The sequence below is a fragment of the Octopus sinensis genome, linkage group LG9, assembly GCF_006345805.1.
Source record: "Octopus sinensis linkage group LG9, ASM634580v1, whole genome shotgun sequence".
NCBI lineage: Eukaryota > Metazoa > Mollusca > Cephalopoda > Octopoda > Octopodidae > Octopus > Octopus sinensis.
Window position 1 is genome coordinate 62802199 of NC_043005.1, and position 26621 is coordinate 62828819.

Consider the following 26621-nt stretch of genomic DNA (forward strand, 5'->3'; position numbering starts at 1 on the left):
TGACTATAATCCAGAAACTTCAGTATGGAAAAGCAACTGGATGAGACTTGATTGTTGGATACTGGTACAAGAAACCATATCTTTTACCAACCATAACTTATCAACTTGTACCAGCAAACTCTCAAGGGGAATAGTAGCATACCAGAATGGTTAGCTCTGGCAGAGATAAAACTTATCCTCAAGTGCAGAACCACTGACATGGTAAAAAACTACTGGTCAATTGCATGCCAGAACTTAATGTATAAAGTAAAGTATAGAAAGCATGTTTAAACCTCTTCTTCCAAGGCCACTGTGAAAGTAATCATATCATCATAGCAGAACAAACAGCTGAGAAGAAGGGAGTCTGGGGATGTGCCGAGCAATTGTTAATAAACAAAACTGTAATGTCAGAGGTGTTGGAGCATAGCAAGAACCTCATTTCAATGTAGCTGGACTACAAGAAAGCCTTTACTCTGTTCCCCCACTCATGGATTCTAGAAGCCCTTCAACTTGCTAAAGTTCCAGTGAGCATAATCAAAGCCATAGTTGACCTGACTTCATCGTGGGTTACCATCTTGAAATGAAACACAAGGGAGTGATTCAGACTGCCTTTGAATATCATATCATATATCATATCCCTTTGGTAACATCTTTTTAACCACCAAGTGTCAAAGTGCAGTTCTTGACCAAGTTTGCATACATAAGTGTGATAACATCATAAGACATGAATAGCATTCCTTGTCTGATATCCTTAAATACATGTCTAAAGAAGTTGCACAACTCTACTGCAATGTAGCATACATCAGCAGAAGACCATGCATAGATATGTTTATAGAAAGCTCCAAGATGATAGTAACATTGGTCATCAAAGCAGTATTATCTACCAATGAGACATGATGTTGTAGCTAGGACACTTTATAATGTGATCTGTCAGAAGGATAACCCCAAGACCAAAGAAATAAGAACCCACAGTATGGTAGAAACTATAGCCACTCATAATAAAAGGAATACTGGTAGAATGTTCCAGTGAAAAACTTCAATAAAATGTAAACATAACAGACTTGACATAGTGATTTGGGATAGAGAAGAGAAACTGTGTGCAGTTGTGGAAATCAGCTGCCCAGCAGATGTTAACATAAAGCTAAAGGTCAGCAAAAAAGAAAATATCTATGCTGAACTATTGGAAAATCTACTGTTACACTTTCCAGATTACAAGTTCAGGTTTATACCTGTAATTATTAGGGCACTGGGATATGTAACACACTGCCTAAATACAACTTGAGAAATTAGGCTTCTCAAAACCAGAAAGGCAACAGCTGATTCGAAGACTACTGATCTAAGCCATCACTGGAACTGTAAAAATCTGTAAAACTTTCCAGAAGTTTATCATTTAAGTATATATGAGCATGTCTAGATATGCAGATATATGCATGAGAATACATACATTAACCAAAACATGAAAAAATATTTTGTTGATGTTGAAATATCACTGAAGGAGCCTCGGATCGAGGTTAGAACCTGGCTCTTTCCCTCTTGACAAGAAATCTTGAAATAAAACTGATAGATAGACATAAAAACATACAGACATACATACATATGTACATACGTACATACATACATACATAGGAATGGGAAAGTGCTTTGCAACTATATGTTACCATGTTTGATTATACTGAGTATTACATGGGCAAATGTCTTCTGCTTTTGAAAGAAATTTAGTAGTCATCACATTAAATATATATATATACAAAATGTCATCACACACACACACACACACATGTGTATAATATATATATATAATAAATGCATATTATATATGCATATATAGCTGTGTGTGTGTTTAAAGTCTGCTGTTCTTCCATGCTAACGTGGTTCAGATGGGAGGACATTCAGGCAGGATTTTTACAGTTGGATGCACTTCCTGTCACTAACACCTCCTTTGCAAGTAAAGAATGTTTTTCCAAAGGAATTTAAAACATACAGGTAGAAGATGATTTGTTGACAGGAAATGTTAAGAAGTGTTTACTGACCCTGAATGTTTTGTGTAACTGAAAGAACACTCATCCCTCTTAGATCAAAGAACTGGACTGTACTTCTAAACATGATTTTTGTTATCGAACTGGAAGATCAACCTACACATAATTCAGTGGATTAGAGACACAGTTTAATGCACTTCAGACTTCCTGACTCCTGCCACCATTCAACTACCCCCACTAGGCATAGTTTGTTTAGATGAAAACACATTAAGCACTCAACATTAACAACAGTTTACATGAACAGGTCAAAAAGACATAACCTAGATTCCATGAATGGAATTAGCCTCCTTTACAACCAAATTTCAGTTAAATCAATTACCACTGGGATTTAGAACTATGATAGAAGACACTTTCCCAAGTTTCTGCATTGCGGAAGGAAACCCAAAATGATGTAATTATATGGCAAGTTACTTAAGCATATCAGAAATAAAAATAAAAGAAAATGCAATTCATCCTATTCCAGAGCAATATCTTTTGTTAGCTTTGTTTTTAAACTGTGAAGATGACCAATGCAAGATTGGTAAATATAGTATCCTAGCAATGTGTCACTACACAAGAGAACAAGTCAACATATCCTCCTTTAAATATTCAATAAGTATGAATGTAAAGAAATATGACAGAATCCAACTGATTAATCCTTAACTTGAAATATTTTTAAAAATGAAAGAATAGTTTGATGAAAAACTTCATACATTGTGAGATCAAACTTATTCAAAATAATTACTATAATAATCAATTATCTTCTCCAGTGGTGTGATCTGAATCCTATATTAGATCAATTTTCTACAATCAAAGTTACCAATTTTCTAAAACAACTAATTATGAAAAAAACATTTAACACATAAAACAAATATTCTTTGAACGTTTTCCAACATAAGTTGCTTGATTTAACAGCTGTATTTGAACTAATATTGATAACAATTAAAATCTCATTCTATCACAGCATTCAAAGGTTGGATGAAAAAATAAAATATGAGATAAATAATTCCCCATTATATCAATTTCGTTCAACCTTAATTTTTTTTTTTTAAATTTGCAATGAAAGCATCAAGGAGGTGATTTATCTATCTAAACCATCTAATGTTTTCTTTATAGTCTATTTCAGGAACTTTTGTTAGCTTTACAATGTTGAAGCATTGTTTCTGTTTCTTTCTTTATAGGCATAGAGAAAGATCTAAAATAATGAAAAGAAAATCAATAATCATGTTTCCTTTTGCATAGACACAAAAATCTATTACCAAGGAATAGATGAATATACAACTTAGATACTTGCAGTACATTACTGGTACATAGTTATTAACTATTTGTTTAGTTATTTTCTTGAGTATGTGCTCTTCTATCTTAGAAATACTAAAGAAATCCAGTTTTTTGCTATTAATAATTACTAAGCCAAAAGCAAAAAATTATCTTCGATTTCAAAAGTTTTGGTCGGTAATCTCATATTTGATCTTCAGTGCATAATCCAGTATTACTTTAACATGCTATGCGTCAAGTTAGTCACATGATATTTGAAAAACGAAATTATTGCAAATGGAATATATTTACACATAAAGCAAACCAATTTCTTTCAACAACAGATGGATATAATAGTTGTATAAAATACATTCAACTAAGTAGCCCCTTATATACTATGTATAAAACATCAACTTGAAACTAAAGTTGTTGTTTTCTTTTCATTAAACAAAATATTGATTTGAATTATTTACCACTGTGATTTTAGAACTTTTCCGGATCAGTTTTAAAACTAAATATTCATTGCAATGTTTGTAACTATACTTTTACATATTTTTGTTTTCTATTTCTTGTACAATATTTATTTATTAACAGAATACCAGAATACTTTTTATAATAACCATTTTTGCAAGTACTCCCTGACTGACCCTCATGCCGGTGGCATGTAAAAAGCACCCACTACACTCTTGAAGTGGTAGGTGTTAGGAAGGGCATCCAGCTGTAGAAACTTTGCCAGATCAGATTGCAGCCTGGTGCAGCCTCCTGACTTGCCAGTCCTCAGTCAAACTGTCCAATCCATGCCACCATGGAAAGCAGATGTTAAACGATGATGATGATGAATCCATAGAAAGCCAATTTCCTTGCTTGCTGTCTATTAATAACTAGAGAGGAATGATGCTGAACAGAAGGATCTAGATAACAGAAATTAGTTTAGAATATAAGAACAATCTATTTATCAAATGGAAGGAGTGTAATAGTTCTAAACAAACAAAAAAAAAAACTTTCAACAAATAAAATGCCTAATAGACACTCAAAACGAACAACAAATCTTCGTTATACGGGCTCTTTTCCTAGGAGCAATCTGCTGTAATTTTAGAATAACTGCAAATCCTGGAATATTTTGTATGCACTTATATATATAATTTTATTTTATGACAGTATACCATAAATCATAAATGTTTCAATGACGTATATTAGATATTCCCAACTCTTAAGGCATTATATTTGCTAAGTTTATTATAATCCATGACAAGATTGTTTTGTTTTCTCCTATAAGAACTAACAAAAATACTGGTCATAGAATGTCTAGAATGTTAGAAGATACATAGAGAAGTGGATGTGATACTAGACTATCTGCCCAGTTCTTGAGTTCAAATTCATTGCAGCTAGTTCAATATGTATCTGAAGGAGATTCTTCTTTCGTCTACTTAAAACTTGATATAAAATCTATTCAAACCTTTAGAAATCACTAGAGACTTAAGAGATATGGTACATGAGAGTTGAAATCTCCTATTAGATTGTTGATATATTTATTCATACTTTTGTTTAGGAAGATATAACACATAGCCTATGTTACTGGTGCCGAAATAGTTGGACAGTTTTGAATGGCAGAACTGATCAAGCATGAATATGCTTTATTTTATAATGATTTGAGAATATTATTGAACGACTTGTTCTAAAGTAATCAGCAATTTCATCTCACTGTGTACAGAAGGAGAGAATTACTAACTTATAAATTGTAATTACTGTTGCATTCATTAGTGACAGAATCAAGATTAGTACCAAAAGCCAATATTTATATCCAATTTAATGCAGATGTCTTCTTAGAATGTCAAATTCTGTGTTACTAGCTGTGAGATACCCTCTCACACAGGTGCATGGTGTATAAAAGCATAGGCACAAATTGTAGAAGACAAGAATAATCTGTTATGGGTACTGGCATTTCCATATCATGTGATTTCAGAATTCCAGCACCGGAACTCTCATTTCATGTGATTTTAAAGTTATGGCACCCATAACAGACAAACCTCATCTACTACAATTTATGTCTACTAACGTGAGAGGATCTCTTTAAGGCTAATAATGCACTATTTGGCATTCTAACAAGATATTCACATTCAGATGGATATAAAGACTTCCCATTACATTTATTATTGATGAAAACAAACTGATCTTTAAGAGAAAGGAAATTCATTTTAATTTTCATAACAATAAAATGTTATTATTTATGAATTTGAATACTGTTAAGAGTCATTAGAGCAAACAAAGTGTGACATTTCTTACAGCACCTTAACATCTATGTTCAAATTTCACTGAGGTTAACTTTGCCTTTTATCTTTCCAGTGTTAATAAAATAAAAGAACAGTCATATACTGGGGTCAATATAATCAACTAACCTCTTCTCCCTAAATTTCTAGTCATGTGCCTTTATAAGAATCAATGAATTTCTGTAAAATCTGCATCTAGCATTAAGCAACAAATACCCAACATTTGCTACTAAATACTTTTTATCCCTATTTTAATTCTCAATGATATTTGTCATACTAACAAATACAATATGAATTTTGTTCAGTTTAGCTATGTCTATAAATGGTTCCAATTTTTTATTCTTAGGGAAGTGCTGTATTCAAGTTTCACTTTATTGTAGTTACAAACATTTGTGCTGTCATCATGTTGCCTTTCAACCCTGCTAAGTTTATCATGGATTACAATAAATTTGGCAAATATAAGATTTAATTTTAGAGACTTTTGAATACTCATACAGTTCTTTTTGTGAACATCTTGATTTTTAGAAGTTTATAATCACTTTTGTTGTAGAATAAGATATTCGGTTATATAAATCCCCTTTTCATATTGACCATGCCAATTCTATTTCAGAGTTCCAGAGAAGAAATTCAGAACAAATTGATTTTCTAAGATTATATACTAAATAGATAGAATGTTAAATTTGTCAGGAGATATAGTATTTCCTATGAGTAATCTAGGACTAAAAATATATTATACATATTCGAGTACTTGGGCTAAAAATACAAGAGACTGTATGCATGTGTGTATGCATGAGTAGATCATTAAATCATACCTTGGTTTCACATACTGTCCAAGTATGTATCTATATTCTTCAGAGAATAAGTATTAAGAATAATAGTTGTGTGTGTGTGTGTGTGTGTGTGTGTGTGTGTGTGTGTGTGTGTATGTAAAATTAGCACACAACACATACATGCACACATGGAAAAAATCACAAGAAGTACTTGCAAGATGTTGCATAGTGATAGTAAAATCTTAGATATCTCATGCTTCGAAATCAAATATGTGTATACATATATATATATATATATTTATGTGTGCACACAAGTAGCTGAGTTTTTCATATGAAATTCACAAACAGGCAGACTGAGAGAAAGATGGCTGGCTAGAATTAGATATAACTGTAGATATTACAATTATGAATTGTAGCCCAGGAACATGTTTCTGCTAGTAAAATGTGTCCTGCAGCAATTATTTCAATACCATAATTCAATTCATATCTTGGCTGATTGCATAACTAAGTGAACTTATTCCCCTCAGTGCCTAAAGATATTTCCTCACAAACATCTACATACAATGTGTGCATTGCACATATGCATTATATAATTTTGTGATAAAAGAATATCCAGAAGCTAAGATGATTACTTTTTTGTCATTTCTAAATTGCCGAAAGTCTCTAACTATATAACAACATAAATTTCCTGAAACAGTATTATAGAAAGTGGAATTTATTGAATATTTTGAAATCTATAACTATTTTGTAATAATCTTCTAAATGTTTTGTTGTATTAAAAAAAATATAAAATTTGTAAAATGTATTTATACATAAGTTTGCTTTCATCTGTTGAGTTAATAAAAAATAATGTTGTAAACTTGAAAGGGTTGCTTTACTTACCAGGATGAAAGAATCCCCAAGGCTTCAATGGAAGTGTTACTGGCATCGTTAAAGCCAGACCGCCTTATTTTAACACATGTCATGAGCTCCTATAAATAAAATACAAAATGAAGAAAAATTTTATTTTTAATGATAACAAGTAGTTTAATGTAAACAAAAAATTTCATTTTAACTATAAAATAACATTATTTCAATACAATGCCATAAATTTGTAGGAGTAATTTACATAGTTCTTTGACTTGACTCCAGTGTGTAAATGATAGTTATTGTATCAATCTCAATAAGATTGAAGCAGCATTGATGCCAACAGGGTTTAAACTATGTAAAAAGACAAAAATCATTACTTCTGAAGAATGTAGTAAACAGTGTACTGTATGCAACATTCCTAAATAATACTAAGTATAATGTACCATGAAGTTTACAGTACGTAAATAATTATATATTGTCTTGGTGTCATTAGCTATAACTCTGTTGCTGACAATCACACTTTTACCATTTCACAGCTCCCAACATTTATACCTGGACGTTGGCCAGTTTGTTGATTAATGAAAATTTCTTTCATCTTTCAAACTTGCACTCAAAATGTTAGACTCCTACTACTTTACTTTGCTGTTGTGTTCAGAATCAAATACTGCAATATATTTATTGATTTAAGAGAGATCTAACTGCTATGTTTAGCAGGTCAAGTAACAATATGGCTACTCCTTTTCTTGAAAATATAATGTAAGAAAATGATGTCTACCAAATACTTTTGAAAACTTTATCTATATTGGAACAAATCTTCCAAACATTTTGTTGCATTAAAAAACATTTTAATTTTTTGGCTCCTACTAAGAATACCATACAGTATATACAGTATATAAGAAGAATTTATACAGTATATAGGAAGTATATACAGTATATAGGAAGAATACATACACTAAAATGACTGCAAAAGTCACAAACCACTCCGTTTCTAAATATTGTGCATGAAAAGTATATGTATTGATGAGCAACAACAACTGCACTCAGAGTAAGTCCACTTTGACTGCCTTGTAGTCACTCACAGCACTTGCTGTCATGGAAGAGCAGAGTGGAAAATTAGAGGCATAATAAATGTAACATACCCACACTGCTGCATAATTTATCATGTGATAAAGCTGTGAATACTTTAGTGTACTGTGTGGTTCTGAACCAGACAGAAGACTGGAATATCCAAAGTACTGAATGTGTTGGTTGTAACTAGACATTCAACCAATTACCAGTAGTTCTGCTCAGTCAGAGCTGATCTGAGGATACACAAACAATAACTGAAACATGATCAGCCAGGAATATGCAACAACTAATCCAACACTGGTTTGCCATTTATAATCTAGAGGATTTTCCATTCATTATGCACAACATAAAATGAAACTGTTAAATATTTATAATCTTATACATTTTATTCACACTTTAATTTATTGACCAAAATTACAAAATTACAGTAGTTCAAAGTTTTCTTCTTTTAAATTGGATTGATTTGAAAAAAGGTTCTGTGGTAATACCATTTGCAGATCCTCTGAGACAGGTAAGGTCAATATGGGTAAGACTCCTTTTACATGATTGCAAGTTGCTGGCCTCAAGAAAAACATGTTCAGAACAGAATTCCAGAGTGTCAACATTCTGGGGAGGAAGAACTGGGTATAGCATTTCATGTGAAATGAAGAGATATTGGCACAATATGGGTGATGACAGTTGAGGGTGACTGAGTGGAGGTGGCACAATGCCAGTCTGCTGGGGAGCAGAGACTAATATAATAGTGGTAGAAAAAGCAGAGACAAAAGAGCAATGTGGGGTTGTAGTAATTATATAAAATGCTATAAGAAATAATAAAATGTGGGGTGATTTTAAAGCCATATTATGTCCAGTAATTCTCTCAAGAAACATCAGATATTTTCAGCTTAAAGTTAGAAAGAGAAAGAAAAACGCATAATCATCTCAAATTTGCAATTCAAATAGAGTTTAATTAATCTATATTTTCAATAAGAACACATTATGATAAGCCAATAATAGGTTATAGTTCAAGAAAATTTTCAATAAAAGGCAGTGCTGAAAGATATATTAAGAATAATTTTAAATAATATGGATGCAAGCATGGCCAAGTGATCAAGAAGTTTGCTTTGCAATTCTAATATCTTGAGTTCAATCCCAGAGTGGCATCATGGGCAAATATCTTTAACTATGGTTTCAGGTAGAGCCAAACACATGACTGAAAATGGGTTGACACAGTTTATGTGGAGGAAGCTCATAAAATGAAATATAGCCATAATTCAAGGAGCTTGACTTGTCATACAGAATGTCATGCTGATTCTTTTCTGCCTGAGAATTATGTTAAAGAAACACGTGTCTTTGAGATGCTCGCTCACATGATAATTCAACGAATATGGAGTAAAGTTGATTGAAATCTAGGAACAGTCACGAGTGAAAGCATAGAGATCCAATTACTCTGTATGCTTATTAAGAATAATGATATTTCGAGTAAATTCACATATTACCTACATATCTCATCAACATATATCAATAACAGCTGCTTTTCATTCATATCAGCTTATACCTTTATAAGTTAATCCAGTATTATTAATAAGTATAACTAATTGTCTCACAAACTCTATACTCTAGTGTTCGTTTTCAATAAACATATAGTTTTAATAAATATATATATTTAATAAATAATATAGTGAAAAAATGCTGATTCAAACTTTGCCAGATTTGAAAAATAAACTGAATAATTCATAAACAACATATTGATATTGGCCTACTGTTAAGTTATCAACTCATTTTAGTTGATTGAAGAAGAGAATGATGATAATGCTAAACCAACAATAGTTAAACTAACAATAATGATGATGATGATAACAATGATGGCAGCTACTACAACAATGATGATGATGTATATGCTGCTGCTGATATCTGCTAACATTGATCTCTCATTCAATAAAAATGAACCAATAGAATATAGATATAAAACAAAAGAAATAACAGTGAATATATTTCCATTAATGTGCAATATAAACTATTAATGTTTAATCAAGTATCTGCCGTCAATGCAAACAAAGATTATATGTCAACAGATATATTTTCACTATATTAATTATAACCAATGTCTAATGTTAGTCGGCCTATATCTACTATCTGAAGTTACATTGATATAGTAAATAATTATAAATTACATTACTGAGTCAATAAGGAAATATTACATTAACAGGAGACAACTCTTGGCCCCAGAATTGTTAAATGCAATGATGTGAATCAGAAGTCAAACACGGATACTGTTTTGTTGTTTAATCATTTACTATAAAAGTGAAACCTAGTTGTCTAATATGTTTTGTTGAGCAGGTATGTTATATAGATACATATTCATATATAATAATATATACATATTATTATATATAAATTATACATTATTATATATCATTATTTTAATGCCTAATTTTCCATTTTTGCATTGGGCAGACCAAAGTACATTGGAGTAGTGTTTTATGACCAGCAACCCTTCCTATCACTAATACCTCTTATTTCCAAGTGGAGTAATATGCTAACAATAGGAAGTGGAGTAATAATCTAAAAATAATAAATTTATCAATCAACAAACAGCCTGGATATGTTTTATGAAGAGAACAAACAACACTGGTTGAAAGAACTTTTTGTTTACAGATATCATGCAAAATGTCAAGAAACACAGACTTGGTTTCATGGTGCACTCGAAGCAAATGACACTGTCAGGAGGCCATTGTTTACTAAGTGTTGAACACAAGGGAAATATGAACTTATGCAAACACACATACATATGTGTGTATGCACATACCTGCATCTATATGACAGTATTCTTTCAGTTTCTGTTTACCAAATCTACTCACAAGACTTTGGTCAGCTGTGGAATTGAAATCAAAATGATATGGTTGATACACATACATACATACATACATACATACATACATACATACATACATACATACATACATACATACATACATACATACATACGTACATACACACACACAGATACACACACACATACATACATATAAAATACCCTGTTGTTGATGTTGAAATTCCAATGAAGGAACCTTGGATCTAGGTTAGATAGTGACTCTTTCTCTCTTAGCAAGAAATCATGAAATAAAACTGAACAATGACATACATACAACTATACATGCATGGATAGATGTATGCATGTATGCATCCATCCATCCATACATACATACATACATATATACATACATACATGCATACACACTGTGTTGGAGTTTGGTCAGGATAAATGTGTTATATGGTTGTGAAAAGGAGTAAAACTGTAAACCAGACTAGCAACATCTCCATCAATGACTTGACTATTTCCCCAATATCTGATGAGGAATGTTATAGGTATCAAGAGGTGTATGAAAACCTATCTTACAATGACACCTGTAACAAAACACATGTCACTAAAGAATATTACAGCCAAATAAAGAAAATACGGAACTCAGAACTCAGTACATTCAATAAAACAGGGGCCCACAATGTGTTGCAGTGCCAGTACCCATACCAACATCTGAGCCGCTTGATTGGATGCTTGATGAGATCTGAGCCTTTGATGTGAAAACCGAAATAATACTAACAAGCACATGTAATTTCTACATAAACAGTGATGTAAACTGCCTCTACCTAAAATGGAAATAAGGCACCAAGTGTCTTTTAACCACCAAGTGTCAAAGTGCATCTCTTGACCAAGTTTGCATACATGAGGCTGATAACATTATAAGACTTAGAAGGCAGCTCCTTGAGCAACATTCCTTATCTGACAACCTTAAATACATGCCCAAAGAAGTTGCACGACTCTACCAGAACATATCATCAGATGAAAGGATGAGCATATATGAGCAGAAGGCTATGCATGGATATGTTATTAAAAAGCTCCAAGATGACAGTAACATCAATCATTAAAGCAGTTTATCATGGATGAATAGCCAGATTACAACATCCCACTTTGAAGAGTATGTGTTTTCAATCCATGAACAGCAATTATCAACCAAGTACCTGATGTACAAAAGGGACAGAGATGCAGGAAAAGCAGTAAAATGTGACAACCAATGCAAGCTCTGTAGTGTTAAAACAGAAGACATCACCCACATCAGAAGCAGTTCTCCAAAAATGTCATCGCATTATTATCTACCAATGCCTCTTATCTACTGATGAAACATGATTTTGTATCTAGGACACTCTATAATGAAATCCATCAGAAAGATAACTCCTGAGAACAAAGAAATAAGAACTCACAGTATGGTAGAAGCTATATCCACTCATAATAAAAAGGAGTACTGGTGGAATGTCCCAGTGAAGACCTCAATAAAATGTAAGCACAACAGGCCTGATATAATGATTTGGGATAGAGAAGAGAAACTGTGCACAGTTGTGGAAATTAGCTGCCTAGTGGATGTTAACATAACACTTTTAACTTCATACTTACTGCTACCGGAGCAACAAAATGCACACCAAACTGTCTGGAACAAAGTATAGCTGAGCTTGGGTGCATGGGGAGAGAAGACAAATCCTTAATCCATAGAGTATAAATGATCATGGTATCTGGGACTATGAAAATCTGCAAGACCTTCTGAAGATCTAAAGGATGATGAATAAAACAAGATGCTTTCCTTCACAATCTTGCTACCAAATAGGTGTCCAGTCAAAATTTATTCTGAATTAAAAAGAGAAATAGAACACACACACACACACACATACACACACACACATATACATCATCCGATCACCATTACTATTCTGTCCGTTTCTTACACGACAAATCTTGATCATCATCATCATTGTTCGACCGTGGTCGAGACAATGGAATTTACTATGTTACGCCAGACTTCACGGTCCATCATAGCATTACGGAGGTCCTGTTGCTGGATGCCTGTATCCCTGGAGATTACATCAGGGTAGGAGAGTGTGCGCCCTCTGGTATTGCGAGTAGATGGCTTCCAGAGGAGAAGAGTAGAAATTACTTCTTTTTCAGCTCTACAACAATGTCCAGCGAACTGGACTCTCCTACCTTTCACAATCCTGACCTGTGCACACATTCCCTGTGCACACATTCCCTCCCACTTTCTCCACAATCACTCAATCAGAGAACTAAATCCGTCTCCGTCATCATCCGTTACTCTCTCTTTTTCCGTTGTCCAAAGTTATTCTCTGATTCTCAATTCAGTTGTGAGGGATCTTTAAGCTTTTTAGACTTGCAAGTTGCAAGGCAACCTTTCCAGTAGTAGTGATGCTACAAAAATCTATGCAATACACTCTGTAAAATGGCTAGTATTAGAAAGGTTATTCAGCTGTAGAAATCATGCCTAAAACTGAAACACAGGTGCATGACATTGTCTTCCAATGCATCGAATTCTGCCAAATGATTCAACTCATGCCACTCATCATCATCATCATGATTTAACGTCCATCTTCCATGCATCATGGGTTGATAGGAGCTGGCCAGGTAGGAAAATTATCCTAGGCTACAGTGTCTGTTTTGGTAGGGTTTTTATAGCTGGATGCCCTTTCTAACACCAACAGCTCCTCAGAGTCCACTCAGTGCTTTTTTTTTTGTGGCACTAGCACAATGGCTGGATGCCCTTCCAAATGCCAACCACGTTACAATATGGACTGGATGTTTTTTAACATGGCACCAACACTGGTAGGGCAACCAAGTCTTCAGAAGACAAGGAATTATGAGAGGGGCAGGGCATTTGATGAGTGGAGCTTGTGTCAGATGATGAAAGGTTAGAGTGTGATAAAGAGACAGAGAGACAGAAGCAGGTATCTGGCCACAACAGGGGGGCTATTAGAGAGAAATAGAGAGGCAGAAATAGGTGTCTTGCTATAGAGGAGGTACATGGTTACCCAGTGAGAGAGAGAGGAGTGAGAGAGAGGGAGAGAAAAGAGAGAGAGAAGAGAGAGAGGGAGAGAAGAAAGAGGGGAGAGAAGAGAGAGAGAGAGAGAGGGATAAACAGGTACAAGAAAGAGGCCAAAAACAAGTGTGTAAAAGATATACTTGGTTACCTAGTCAAAGGGAAAACAAAAGGAGAGAGAGAGAGAGAGAAAGAGTGTGACCAGGAGAAAGAGAGTAGGAAATAGCAAAAGTATAAGAGAGAGCAGAAGAGAGATGGTGTAGTGATATGGGTATACTCACAAGTAACAAGGATCTGGGTAGAAAAATAGGGTATGGGTTGGGCGTTGGGGAGCAGCAATACAGTGAGCAGGGTAGTGAGGGCAAGAAAGAGGATTGGAAAACAATCATAATTTATGAAGTGGAAATGTGAGGAAGAGAAGATGCAGTTGTAGTTTAGTTTCTTAGGGTAGAGTGGGTGAAAAGTGTGTTGTTAAATGTGGGTGGGACACAACTTTTCTAGCACTCAGTTTTGCAGATGGGTCTTCTCTAGAACCTCATATTGCCAAACGTCTCAGTCCACTGTCATTTCCTCTGTGAGGCCCAACATCCTAAAATTGGTTCTCACCACTTCATCCCATGTCTTCCTGGGTTTCCCTCTTCCAGTTACCATCCACTTTCAGTGACAGGGACTTCTGTGTACAACTGTCTTCATTCATAAGCATCACATGTTCAAATCAACACATTCTCCTTTCCTGTGTACCACATTTAATAACTCTTATGTGTAACCTTTCTCTGAACACAGTTGTGCATTGTTGGTCACGCACACTGATGTTAAAAATCCAATGAAGCATACTACCTTCATTCCTCTCCAGCCTACGCATGTCCTCTGTAGTCAGAGGCCAGGTCTCACTACCACGTAACATAGCCATTCTCACAAACATCATACAATCTACCTTTCACTCTGAGAAAGTCTCTTTGCTGCCAACAGAGGTAGTAGTTCTCTGAACTTCCTCCATCCTATTCTTATTCTAGAAACAATACTTTCGGAGCATCCACCACCATTACTAATTTGGTCACCTAAATAGCAGTAACTATCTACTTCCTCAAGATAGCCTCCTGGGCATTTGAGAGAGTTTAAGTCCCACATGCTCTTAGTACTTACTGTTCCTACTTGATGCTCAGTATTATGTGAGTAAAATAGTATATATACAAATTAATACTGGTTATTTAAAGTTTCACAGGAAAAGCCAATCAAGAAATATAAGCTGTTTATTATTTACTCAAGGAAATATGTATTAATGAGAGAAATAGCATCAGAATTTATGTTATACCCATGCTACTTAAAAGGTAGTCAATTTATTGATCTGAACACATTTTAATTATTGTTTTCCTCTTGGTATTATTTACATGCAATAGTTGATACATTAAGGTCAATTTACATTCACATTTTGGAAATTTGTGTGTGCCTGAGAGATTCAAACCAGAAGCTAGTAGACAAGTTTTAGAATAGGATATTTACCTACAGACTAGCTTTATACAATAGCCCTTCATCAATACCCTACTGCCATTCATTTAGAAATATTCAAACATTACATGAACACAAGTCAATTAATTAAGCTGCTAAATTGATAAAACTGCTGGCCATGAGTCTAAACCTGACCACAACAATTGTTTGGGGTTCTTGGAAAAGACAACTTAATTTACTCAGAAAATAAATAATAATGAAATTTTAAGAGATAATAAAAATGGACTGTAATAAATATAGCTGACCACAAACCAGTTGCTAAGAAATATATTAAAATTTGCAGACATGGCTTATAATTGCACTCGATAGTTACTAATCAAAGCAAACTAATAATGTTACTGGAATTCAATTTAGTTTCCTGTATTATTTCAACAAAGAATTAAGGAAATTTCATAACATCAAAGAAATCAAGAAATACATGACTGAACATTTTTTGCTTTTGCATTCTACTGTAGCATTGTTTCCAGCATTTCTAGTGTTATGAGGCATTATTGATATAAGCATTCACTACTATCATTTCAACAGCTATAAATGTAAACATTTACTACGTAACATGATATGTCCTCTATAATCGAAAAGACTACTGAGCGAATAGCTTCTGCTGTGATATGTGGCCTAACTGTGATAGCATTGTCCTTCCAGGTGAACTTAATATAAAAATAAAAGAAAAAAAGGCAAATAAAGGCCAAGTTGATGAAAAAGCAGAAGTAAAGTATAATGATAAATATTATGTTGATGCTACTTTAAACGTGTTTACACTGTAGGCTGAAATTTCGAGAAGTGAGTATTATCTAGTATAGAGAGAGAGTCTATAAATTCAGTGATCATTTAGAAGGCAATCTAATGGAAATAGATAACTGAGATTGAAAATCTTGTGAAGCATAAAGATGTAGACAATGTCAAATATAAAGTCATACAGAAAGTTTGAAGCATTTCTAAACTGAAGAAGAGGTTAATGGTTTATCAACTGAACCATTTCTAGTCAGCAACATTTAGTTTATAGATAGATCAATGATATATATATATACATATATATATATATATATATATATATATATATATATATATATACATACACATACATACATACATACATATATTTAATTTATCACATATTTACATATTTATAAAGTACAAAATAATGATCTTAAATGTATTTCAAGTGACATGTAAATAAAACACTTCAAAAATTGCTCTTTCACAAAATACAAACATTACATACATTCATATAGACACCACACATACATACATTAAAGTATTATGTCCATATATGTTGATAACCACTAAAATATTTTGTCCTAGAGTTGTGTAATAAAGGGGAAGAAAAACAGAGTTCAAGTAAATAAATGATGACTTGCATCCGCAAAACAGTAACTAAAGTACACATGATATGATTATGTTTGTGAACCAAGATGAGAGGTGAGTTTAGTTGTCAAGGCCAAATCCTTCTAAGAAAAACAGAGGGAAATCCTGCCTCAAACACCAGATTTCCCTCTTTTCATAGCACACAAAGTTCTCTTATGCAGAATTCATAAAACTTCAGATGAAAACCTGTGTATAGGTTCAAAATGTTTTATACAACAAACATAAGTGTTAGTTATCTATGATAATTTTGTATTAAGTTTGAAAGAGCCCCTTGAATAATATTTATATGTAATGGAGACATCTGCTAACAAGTAAATTCAATGCCCATATTTCTATATTTTCTATATTAAAAATGATTACAGATAGATCTAGATATTTACTTACTACTGTTTCCGAATCACAAATAGTTACCACAGAATATCAATCTTTGATCAAATTGACAAAATGTCTCATAAGAGAGCTTATTTATAAATTTTAAAATAACAGTTAGCATGGTTCTCATCATTAGATTAATTACTTGTACATTCATTTAACAGTAATTGAGCTGAGCTTTACTGAGAAAAATAATATTGATGAAGATTTAGAACAGCAATACTTAAATAGCTATTATTTCAGCAAAATTTAAGTGAAAATTAGGGTAATTTTATTATAATAAGTTATTTATAAATAGTCCAACCCATGCTAGCATGGAGAACGGACGCTAAATGATGATGATGATGATGATGATGATGATGATGTATCCTTTAGTCAAATTATGTTATACATATGTATAATTCAGAGATAAAAAGAAAAAGAAGTTAAATAAAATAAGGCAATTTAAAAATTTAAAACTATATCATAAAACATTATTGACTGTGAATCTGAATCCTTTGCATGTTTTAGTGAAAGCAATTCATTTATAATTTTCTTGAAGCAAACATTAACATACTTTTCAATAATTGATTAAAATGTTATGTATAAACTAACAATTACCATATATGAATATGAAGTTTCCAATTGATTAACAACTAATACTAACATATCTTAAGATTTCTGACTCATGCTTCAGTCTTAACACAAATGGAATAGAGATTTAGACTAAACATAGTTCCAAGAAAAAAAAAAAAATAGATGAGATAATTTGTTATACACCGTAGGCAGTAATTTTTTGCTGCAGGATCTAATTAAACTGAGAAAAATTATATATTGATGCTTTAAATAGAACTGGAGTGAATTTATCCTCATGGAAAAAAACTGCAACAAGCACTTCGGGACATCTCAGAAGAAAAAAATGAGAAGTCCTTTCAATTGAGAAAGGAAAAACTAATGGAGCCATCTGCTGCACTGATCAAAGGCTCAACCAAAACACAGGCTAAAATTTTTAGACATACCAGCAGTGAACTATAGCAAAATTTGGATATATATAATATATATATATATATATATATATATATATATATATATATATATATCATGTTTAGAAAAATATTAGTTTGGAGAAGAAGCACACTTTAAGAAGTAGAGCAGTCTCTCTCTGTGTTTTCAAAAATTAATGCTGCAAAGCACTATGTCCATTTGTACATTCTTATTTATACTCTGCCAAGTTGACTTTGCATTTCATCATTTTGGGGTTAATAAAATAAATACCAGTCAAGTACTAGGGTTGATGAAATCAACTAGTCTCCTCCCACAAAATGTCAGGCCTTGTGTATACATTAGAAAGAATTGTTATTATTAATAGTAGTACTATCGTTGTTGTTGATGTTGTTGTTAAGATGATGAGCTGGCAGAATTGTTAGCATGCTAGACAAAATGCTTAGTGGCATTTCTTCTGACTTTAAATTCTGAGTTCAAATCCTACGAATGTCAACTTTGTCATTTGTCCTTTTGGTGTTGATGAAATAAGCACCAGCAGAATACTGGGTCAATGTAGTCAACTGGCTTCCTCCCTCAAAATTCCAGACCTTATGCCTATAAAAGAAATAACAATAATAATAATAATATCATTATTATTTTCATTATCATCTTCTTTCAATTTCTTGCCAAGTGTCTTCCTGACACCTAGGGCAGAGAAACACACTGTATACATTGGTACATTAAAATAAACATACCAGATTGTTTATTTACAAAGTCATGGAAAGAGAAAAAGGGGAAGAAAAGCTGAGAGTAAAAGGAAAAAATAAAAAAGTAAACAAAGAAAATAAAGGGTGAAAAGGAAAGGAAATTCACATTGACAATGCTCTTCTCAGTACATGTGACATACCAGTTAAGACAATCTTTTGCACTTCCTGCATGGATGGTAAGCCAGGAATCATTCTTAAATAATTTTCAGTTCCTTTTTTGATTACTGTTATTATTATTATTATTATTATTATTATTTATTGCTTTTGCACAGCTTCTAATGCTGGAGATGTACTACGGTGTCAGTTGTTCACTACCAGTGAACAAAAGTAATGCCCCTTATTTTTCAAGCACCATCTAGAGTATTCGAACGGTTCCAAGCAAAGCTGTTTTCTGCAAGTGCTCTACTCTTATTGCAGCCCCTTTTTGTTCTATGTACTTCTCAAGACTTTTACTCACTAACCCCAGGGCTCTGACAGTTATTGGCACTACTACCATTTTTTTCATTGACCACAACTGCTTAATCTCCCATGCTAACCTGTCATATCTATTGACATTTCTTTCTTCGTTATAGCATGCCTTATTGTCAGCTGGGCATACTATATCTATGATCCAGCATCGTTTGCTTTCTTTCTCAATTAACACTATGTCTGGCCTCCTATTCTCTATCTCCTGGTCGCACTGAATCATAAAATCCATAGGATCTTTGCATTAACATTTTCAATGATGCCTTCAGGTTTATGTTTGTATAACATTTTTGCTCTGTCAAATCTATACTTGTAGCAAAGTGTCCAATGAACAATCCTTGCTATATTGTCATGACATCTCTTATGTAATGAACAACCCTAGCTATATATTGTCACGGCGTCTTATTATTATTATTATTATTATAATTATTATAATTATTATTATTATTGTGGTTGTATACTGTCAACTTAATGTGACAGTCCTGTAAGGGAATTACACCACCGCTGTTTAGCCCTAGGAAGCATCGGCGCTTCCTGTCGACCTTGACACATTTCCTGTGTCCTTATATATTATTATCATTATATATTATTATTATTATATATCATTATTATTATTATTTTACATTAAAACCTATTAATGAATAAGTACTATAGGTTCTGATTATGTTAGAAATGAAAGAACTGAAGACAAGAAATTTGGGAAATAAAATTAGTCTCCAGCAAATCAAACCTGATAACTGTGCCATAGACAGAATGTAAAGTATTGTTATTGAACTTCCTGATATGAAGGGTGAACATTTCAATGAGTAAGTCAAATGTCAGTTTGAAATACAATTCATAAAAGCTCTCTAGTATGTATTAGTAAGATGCTAGTTACTTTATTGTATCTACAAATAAGTAGTCATTTCTGAAGGATTAGAAAAATCTTTTCTGTGTTGTTTCTTAAGATAATATGACTAAACTCTGTATGGTAAATGGGTTTTTAAATCTAAAGGTTATCAAAACTTTTTGTTGATGCCTAAGCAACATCATTGAACTTTAAATATAGTGATAAAGAAAAAACATTGGCTTCCACAAATATAAATAGAGACTAATAGTAGTGACCACCACTCTCAAATACTACAGATTTGAATCCTCTGTGCTATTACTTATAATAACCAGAATATGTGGCAATCGTTCAACTATTCTATTCCATAAAAAATACTTTATTGATTTGTCTTTGCAACATATGATTGGTTGTTACATTGCACAAAATATATAATTCTTTAACTAGTATTATTATCTAAATTTATGGCTACTACATTTGCTATCTCATAACTTCTCAAGATGAAGATACTGCTTAGACATTCATTGAGATTTACTTGTGACATTTGTATAGAAAGATGTGAATAAAGGCTTTGAATTTCAAACATGCTGTTCATGAAGCAGAATGACATCTTACATATCAAGATAGTGTAGAAGCTGAAGTGAGTCCAATATAACATTAAAAGAATCTTAAAAGTATATTTCAATATTATTTCAGTCTAATGGCTATTACTTTGAAATTATGTGAATGAAACAGTACAGATATGTGCTATATATATATATATAGATATACAATGTCAGGCCTTGTAGATATAATCATTAATTTCTTTTGTTACTGCCTAATCATAAAGGAAGTGCACTACTCATGACTCTTTATCTTTCAAGGTCTCCAAGATGGTAGGGTGAAGTGTGACAGTTACCCTCAAATGAAAGATGTGGCCAAAATACTTGCAATAGAAAGAATTTTACAAAAGTCACCCAGGATTTGGTATTAAACTAAGTAATGGTCAGGTCTACTAACCTAAATACAGAATAGAAAGAAATAGAGCATATGCTACAAGACATCTCATTTGATTGATTAACAATTCTGCCAATCCGCCACACAGGACTTATACTTATTTTACCGACCCTGAAAGGATAAAAGACAAATTTGACCTTTGCAAGACTTGAACTCAGAGTGCAGATGGTTGAAATAAATATTGCAAGGCATTTCCTAATTGGTGTATAGATAGGAGTTAGTCATGTCTAGAATGCTTCTAAGATACTTTGATGTTATCTCTGAAAGTTAACAATGTTGAAAAAATACAAAAAGTTGGTAATTAAATACATTCTTCATGTTGATAACTGGTTGCTTATCTGTAGGAAAGAAATGACTTATTATCAAAGGTGTTACAGCGTTAACTACCCTATTGTATCTTGCAGGCACCAAATATGAGATTATATCATGCAATGTATCCCTCATTGGTGCAATTTGATGGAGATTTTGTTATCATTTCTATCAGACTGATCAACCATCAGGTGGCAGATATTGTGATAGATTATATATATATATATAATTTTAAAGATAGCAAAGATACATTTTTCATGTTTGAGAAGCTAAAGCACATAGGAATTATTAAAACAAGCAAGGTAGATTGGATAATTGTAAATGCCAAAATAACGTCTACAATATGGCTAACTCAAAACAGGCATTTGTAGCACAATACTCAGAGAAGACGACAGTATAATTGTCAATGTAACTATTCTATTAATAACTGAATACTTAAAGTGAGCAGATGCTATAGACATTATTCAATGAAAGATAAAATAAACTTTTACAGTGATTGGGGATTAATATTTCAATCATACATCTGTACAGTGCCTAACCTTTTTAGCAATTTACAGTATGGTTCATTAGGTTATCACTTTTAATTATTTTACCTACCACAATTAAGTTCATGCTGAACCACTGATTAATATAATTTAAAATCTCCATAAATATAAACTATAATAATATAGTCATTTCTTTAAAATAAGGTGTTACAAAAAAACTGAAATATTTATTTGAAGACAAGGTAAGAAGTTTATAAAGTTTCAAAGGAATCAAGAATATTAATGGAAGAAACTGTACATCAATACAAATAACATAATCACTGGCAAAGGATTAAATCCAAAGTTACCAAAAGCTCTTGTAAAGATAAAAGTGGAAAAACATGAAATTAAATCTGTAAAAACATGATGTAAATATATGTAATGAACATTATGTATAGCAGGAGAAACAGCACACTCCTAGTTGTTTTCTCCTAGTTTATGTAATACATATAGAATTTCAACTTTTTTTGTATATATATAGGATTACATTACTCCATGTTTGCTTTCCTAATTTACAGTGACAAAGTATGCTCTGAGAGAAATTTGGTTGCTAATTTTAGCAGGGGAAAGCTTTACCTTATTGGATCAAAATAAACTTAACTGTTGTTAAGCCTCAAATCAGCTTTGAATAAATAAGAATATCATGAAAAGCATTCCAATTCTGAGAGTCCCAACTATTTCAATATCAGGAACTGCAATGTCTAATATACTCTTCAGTTAAGAATGAAGTATATGAACTGAGAGAGCCTTGTTCACCTTACATAGGGGAAAATATTGTTAAAATTGTTAGACAATGATAATTAGATGATACATATGACTGCCGATAAACAACTCTTTCCCCTATTCTTACATATTCATTCTGAAGGAGATGCTTGGTGTAATATACAGTGTGAAGAAGCAGTTATTATCAAGGGAACATGTGTTAGGGTGGTAGTAAAGGCTGTTAGTGTTGCAGGTATATATATATATATATATATATATATAGGAGAGGAAAAATTATAATAAGGCAGAATGCTAAATTGAAGGTAAATCTTATATATATATATATTATATATATATATATATATATTTATATGTGTGTGTGTGCATACATACAGGCATACATACATACATACATACATACATACATATATCACCATTGTCCATGCTTTCATGGGTTGGATAATTTGACCAGAGCTAGCTAGCTGGGGAGCTTCAGCAAACTCCAGTCTGGATGCCCTTCCTAATGCCAACCACTTTACTGAGTGGGCTGGGTGTTTTTATATGGCACCACACAGGTGCCTTTATGTGGTGCTACATGGGCACTTTTATATGGCATCGCAAGGGCACTTTATGTGACACTGCATCGATGCTCTTGTATGGCACCGCGCAATGCTTTTATGTGGTACCGCATGGGCACTTTTATGTGGCACTGCCATGAGTGCTTTACATTACCAGAAGGACTGGTCTTAACACTTCTGTTGTGGGGCATGGGTCTTCTGGAGTACAGCAAGGTGCCAGACATCTTGGTCCTTTGTCATCTCACATTTTAATGCCCACTTTTCTATACTTGCATGTTTCAGATGGTGTTTATTGCAGTGGATTTTCTATAGCTGAATGTTGTTCCTTTCACCAATCCTCACTTGTTTCCAAGCAAGGCAATATTTCCATACAACTAGACATGTTTTGGTAGAATATTGATACATAATGATGCACATAGAGTGCCAAACAGTGGTTATATACAATGCAATGTAAATTCAAATCACACAATACAATAGCAACATGATGTATATATATATATATATTTATCATGGACGGTCCTATCATTAGATGATGTATGAGGGTTCAGCAATTTCTTGCAAAACAACCACAGATGATTTGTTTACATTGTACACATAAACTCACTCCCTCCATCAAACTGACATTACCTGTACAGGTGCACTGTGTGCCACATGTCATGATGAAATAATCGCAGAACATGAAATGAAGTGCTTTGCACAAGAACACAATTCAATGCCCGGCCTGGGAAATGAACCTACAATCTCACAATCATTAGTGCAACAACCTAACCACTAAGACATGCACCTTCATATATATATATTATATATATATATATATATATGCATGCATGTATAAAGCCTGTATCTGGAGCCTGCAAGCCCATTATATTAAAGTTTATCACAGTTTGCAGGAATTTGACTTCATGTGCCTTTGCACTGACTTCATTACATGGGCAACTGTAACAGAATTGTGTGGCACACAAAGAAAATATTTGGTATTGCAGTAATTTAATTATGTAAAATTGTGAAATAAAAGTACATTATTTGTAAACAAGTATAGTTGGCCTTAGAATACTGCTCCAATACATCTTATGAAAAAAAAAAGCAGATGCTAAAATAATGATGATATGATAATAAAGAGAAGGATATCTTCATAATTTCCCAATAAAATTAAAATCTGAAATCAATATTTCAGCAATTACGTTTAGATAATCCTGACGTCTAAGTTGTATTATCTTAACTACTTATAAAATTTGGAGAAATTAAGTACGTCCATCCATCATATAACTAAATACATTGCATAAAATCTTTTGGTAATGAGAGGGGGAAAATGCATAGAGAGTAGTGTATGATTTATGATAAAAAACATTAAATCTCAATTCTATCTTTTCTAATCTAATAAAAGTTATATTGGATGTGATATTTCTGAAAGATGTTTGCATATCATATTTCACCAGAATATTTATTTTGTTTCAATGATATTTTTCCTGTTTTTCCTCTTTTGATTTGAATAAAAACTAGACTGTTTTTGCGATTATTTACATGTCATGAAATCTTTTGAAATTCTCTCCTTAATTAAATCAATGCTATCCCTTTCTGTTCTTGAGCACTCAAGTATACTTTGTTGTTTAGTTATATTCATTGTTATAAGTTCACATCCTGCTGCAGCTACTAAAATATTTACCTATGCTATATTGATGTCAGTTTGTTGGCGTGCATTCCCACTTCAATAGATTGTTAAAATGTTCCAGTGTAAGAAGTAATATTCTCATCAACTATATATGTGGAAAATTGGTGCATGTTTGTTTGTGGCGTTGTTAGCTACCTCCTCCTACATCGTTTTATTGATTTTGATGACATGTGAGTAGAACTCATGTCTGGAAACCTTGTGACATACTTAGATTGTTGAAAAAAATTGACAATACAGCCCCTGGAAGGGACCTTTATATCTACCTCAGATAACTAATTTTTTTAGCACCCAAGGGAAATAACCCATGGCACCTGCACAATATTTTTTTTAACAATCAAGGGAAATAACCCATTTCATTGTTTATGCTCGATTACATTGAATAATGATTTTTTTGCCTGTCCCATTTCTAATTTTTGCAGACAATATCACTTTTATACTTTATTTGATACGTGAGTAGAACTCATATCTGGAAACCTCATGACATACTTAGATTGTTGAAAAATACTGATAATAGGGCCTCTCCAATGGATCCTTCTATCTACTACATATTACTAATATTTTATTTTAGCAACCAAGTTTTGAACTGCTAATCATTATTATTGCACTTCCTTAATTTGAATCTTAAACATTAAAGACTGCATTCATACATTTCTACACATACATACTTTTTTGAATGCCCATTACTCTGATAATTCTGCATTTTTACAGTTGCACTTTTTCCATGACAGTAGATAATTTTTTAATTCCACAACATATTTGTAGTGGCTTCATGCAGGCATAGCATGGATTCGATCCTCAATTGCCAAATTGCACTTAACATTTCAACAGTGCTTTTCTCATAGTAAAATGACAGCAGTTATACATTTCCCAGATGCCTTTGCTAAGCAGAATAACGTCTTTGCCACTTGACCCTCCTAACCTCTTCTAGGCCACCAGGGGCTGGAATGGAGATAACAGACCTCCAATGAAATCATTTGTTCTCAACAATATGTCTATCCTTCTGGCTGCTTTTCGATAGTTATAAAAACAAGAACTCCATAAGCTAAAGGCAGTTACTGAGAGCGACCATCAGTGAGAGTGAATGTTATTATTGCACTTTCTTCAAACACTTCATTCATATATTTATATACATACAATCTCTCCCTCCTCTAGCTGACAGTTTTTTGTACATTTTCATGATGGAAAATACCCTTTATGTGGCAATTAGAATGAAATTGCTTTCTTATATCAGAGTAATAAGACATTTCAATTGAACATCTTTACCCTCAGGAATTACCAGGTACACCAGCTAGTGTATATATATATATATATATATATATATATATATATTCATATCTTTTATTTTTTACTTGTTTCAGTCATTAGACTGCAGCCATGTTGGGGCACCACCTGTTTTTAGCTTTTGATATATTTACTATGTTTTGACTATACTATTTTGTTAAAATAGTTTGACTTATTTCTCAATGTCATTGCTGGTTCTACCTTCTCACAAATAGTTTCTAAACATTTTATTCTTCAA

General features: G+C 32.8%; 1 protein-coding gene across 11 annotated transcripts in view; it reads right to left on the reverse strand.

Moving 5' to 3' along the window:
- LOC115215814 (MAGUK p55 subfamily member 7) overlaps positions 1-26621 on the reverse strand; it is a 930620-nt gene that overhangs the window by 688137 nt on the left and 215862 nt on the right. For all 11 annotated transcript variants that reach the window (XM_036506006.1, XM_036506002.1, XM_036505998.1 and 8 more), the window contains one exon: positions 7168-7256. In XM_036506006.1, coding sequence (XP_036361899.1) covers positions 7168-7213 — 46 coding nt within the window. In that variant the 5' untranslated portion in view covers positions 7214-7256. The remainder of the gene's footprint in view (positions 1-7167; positions 7257-26621) is intronic.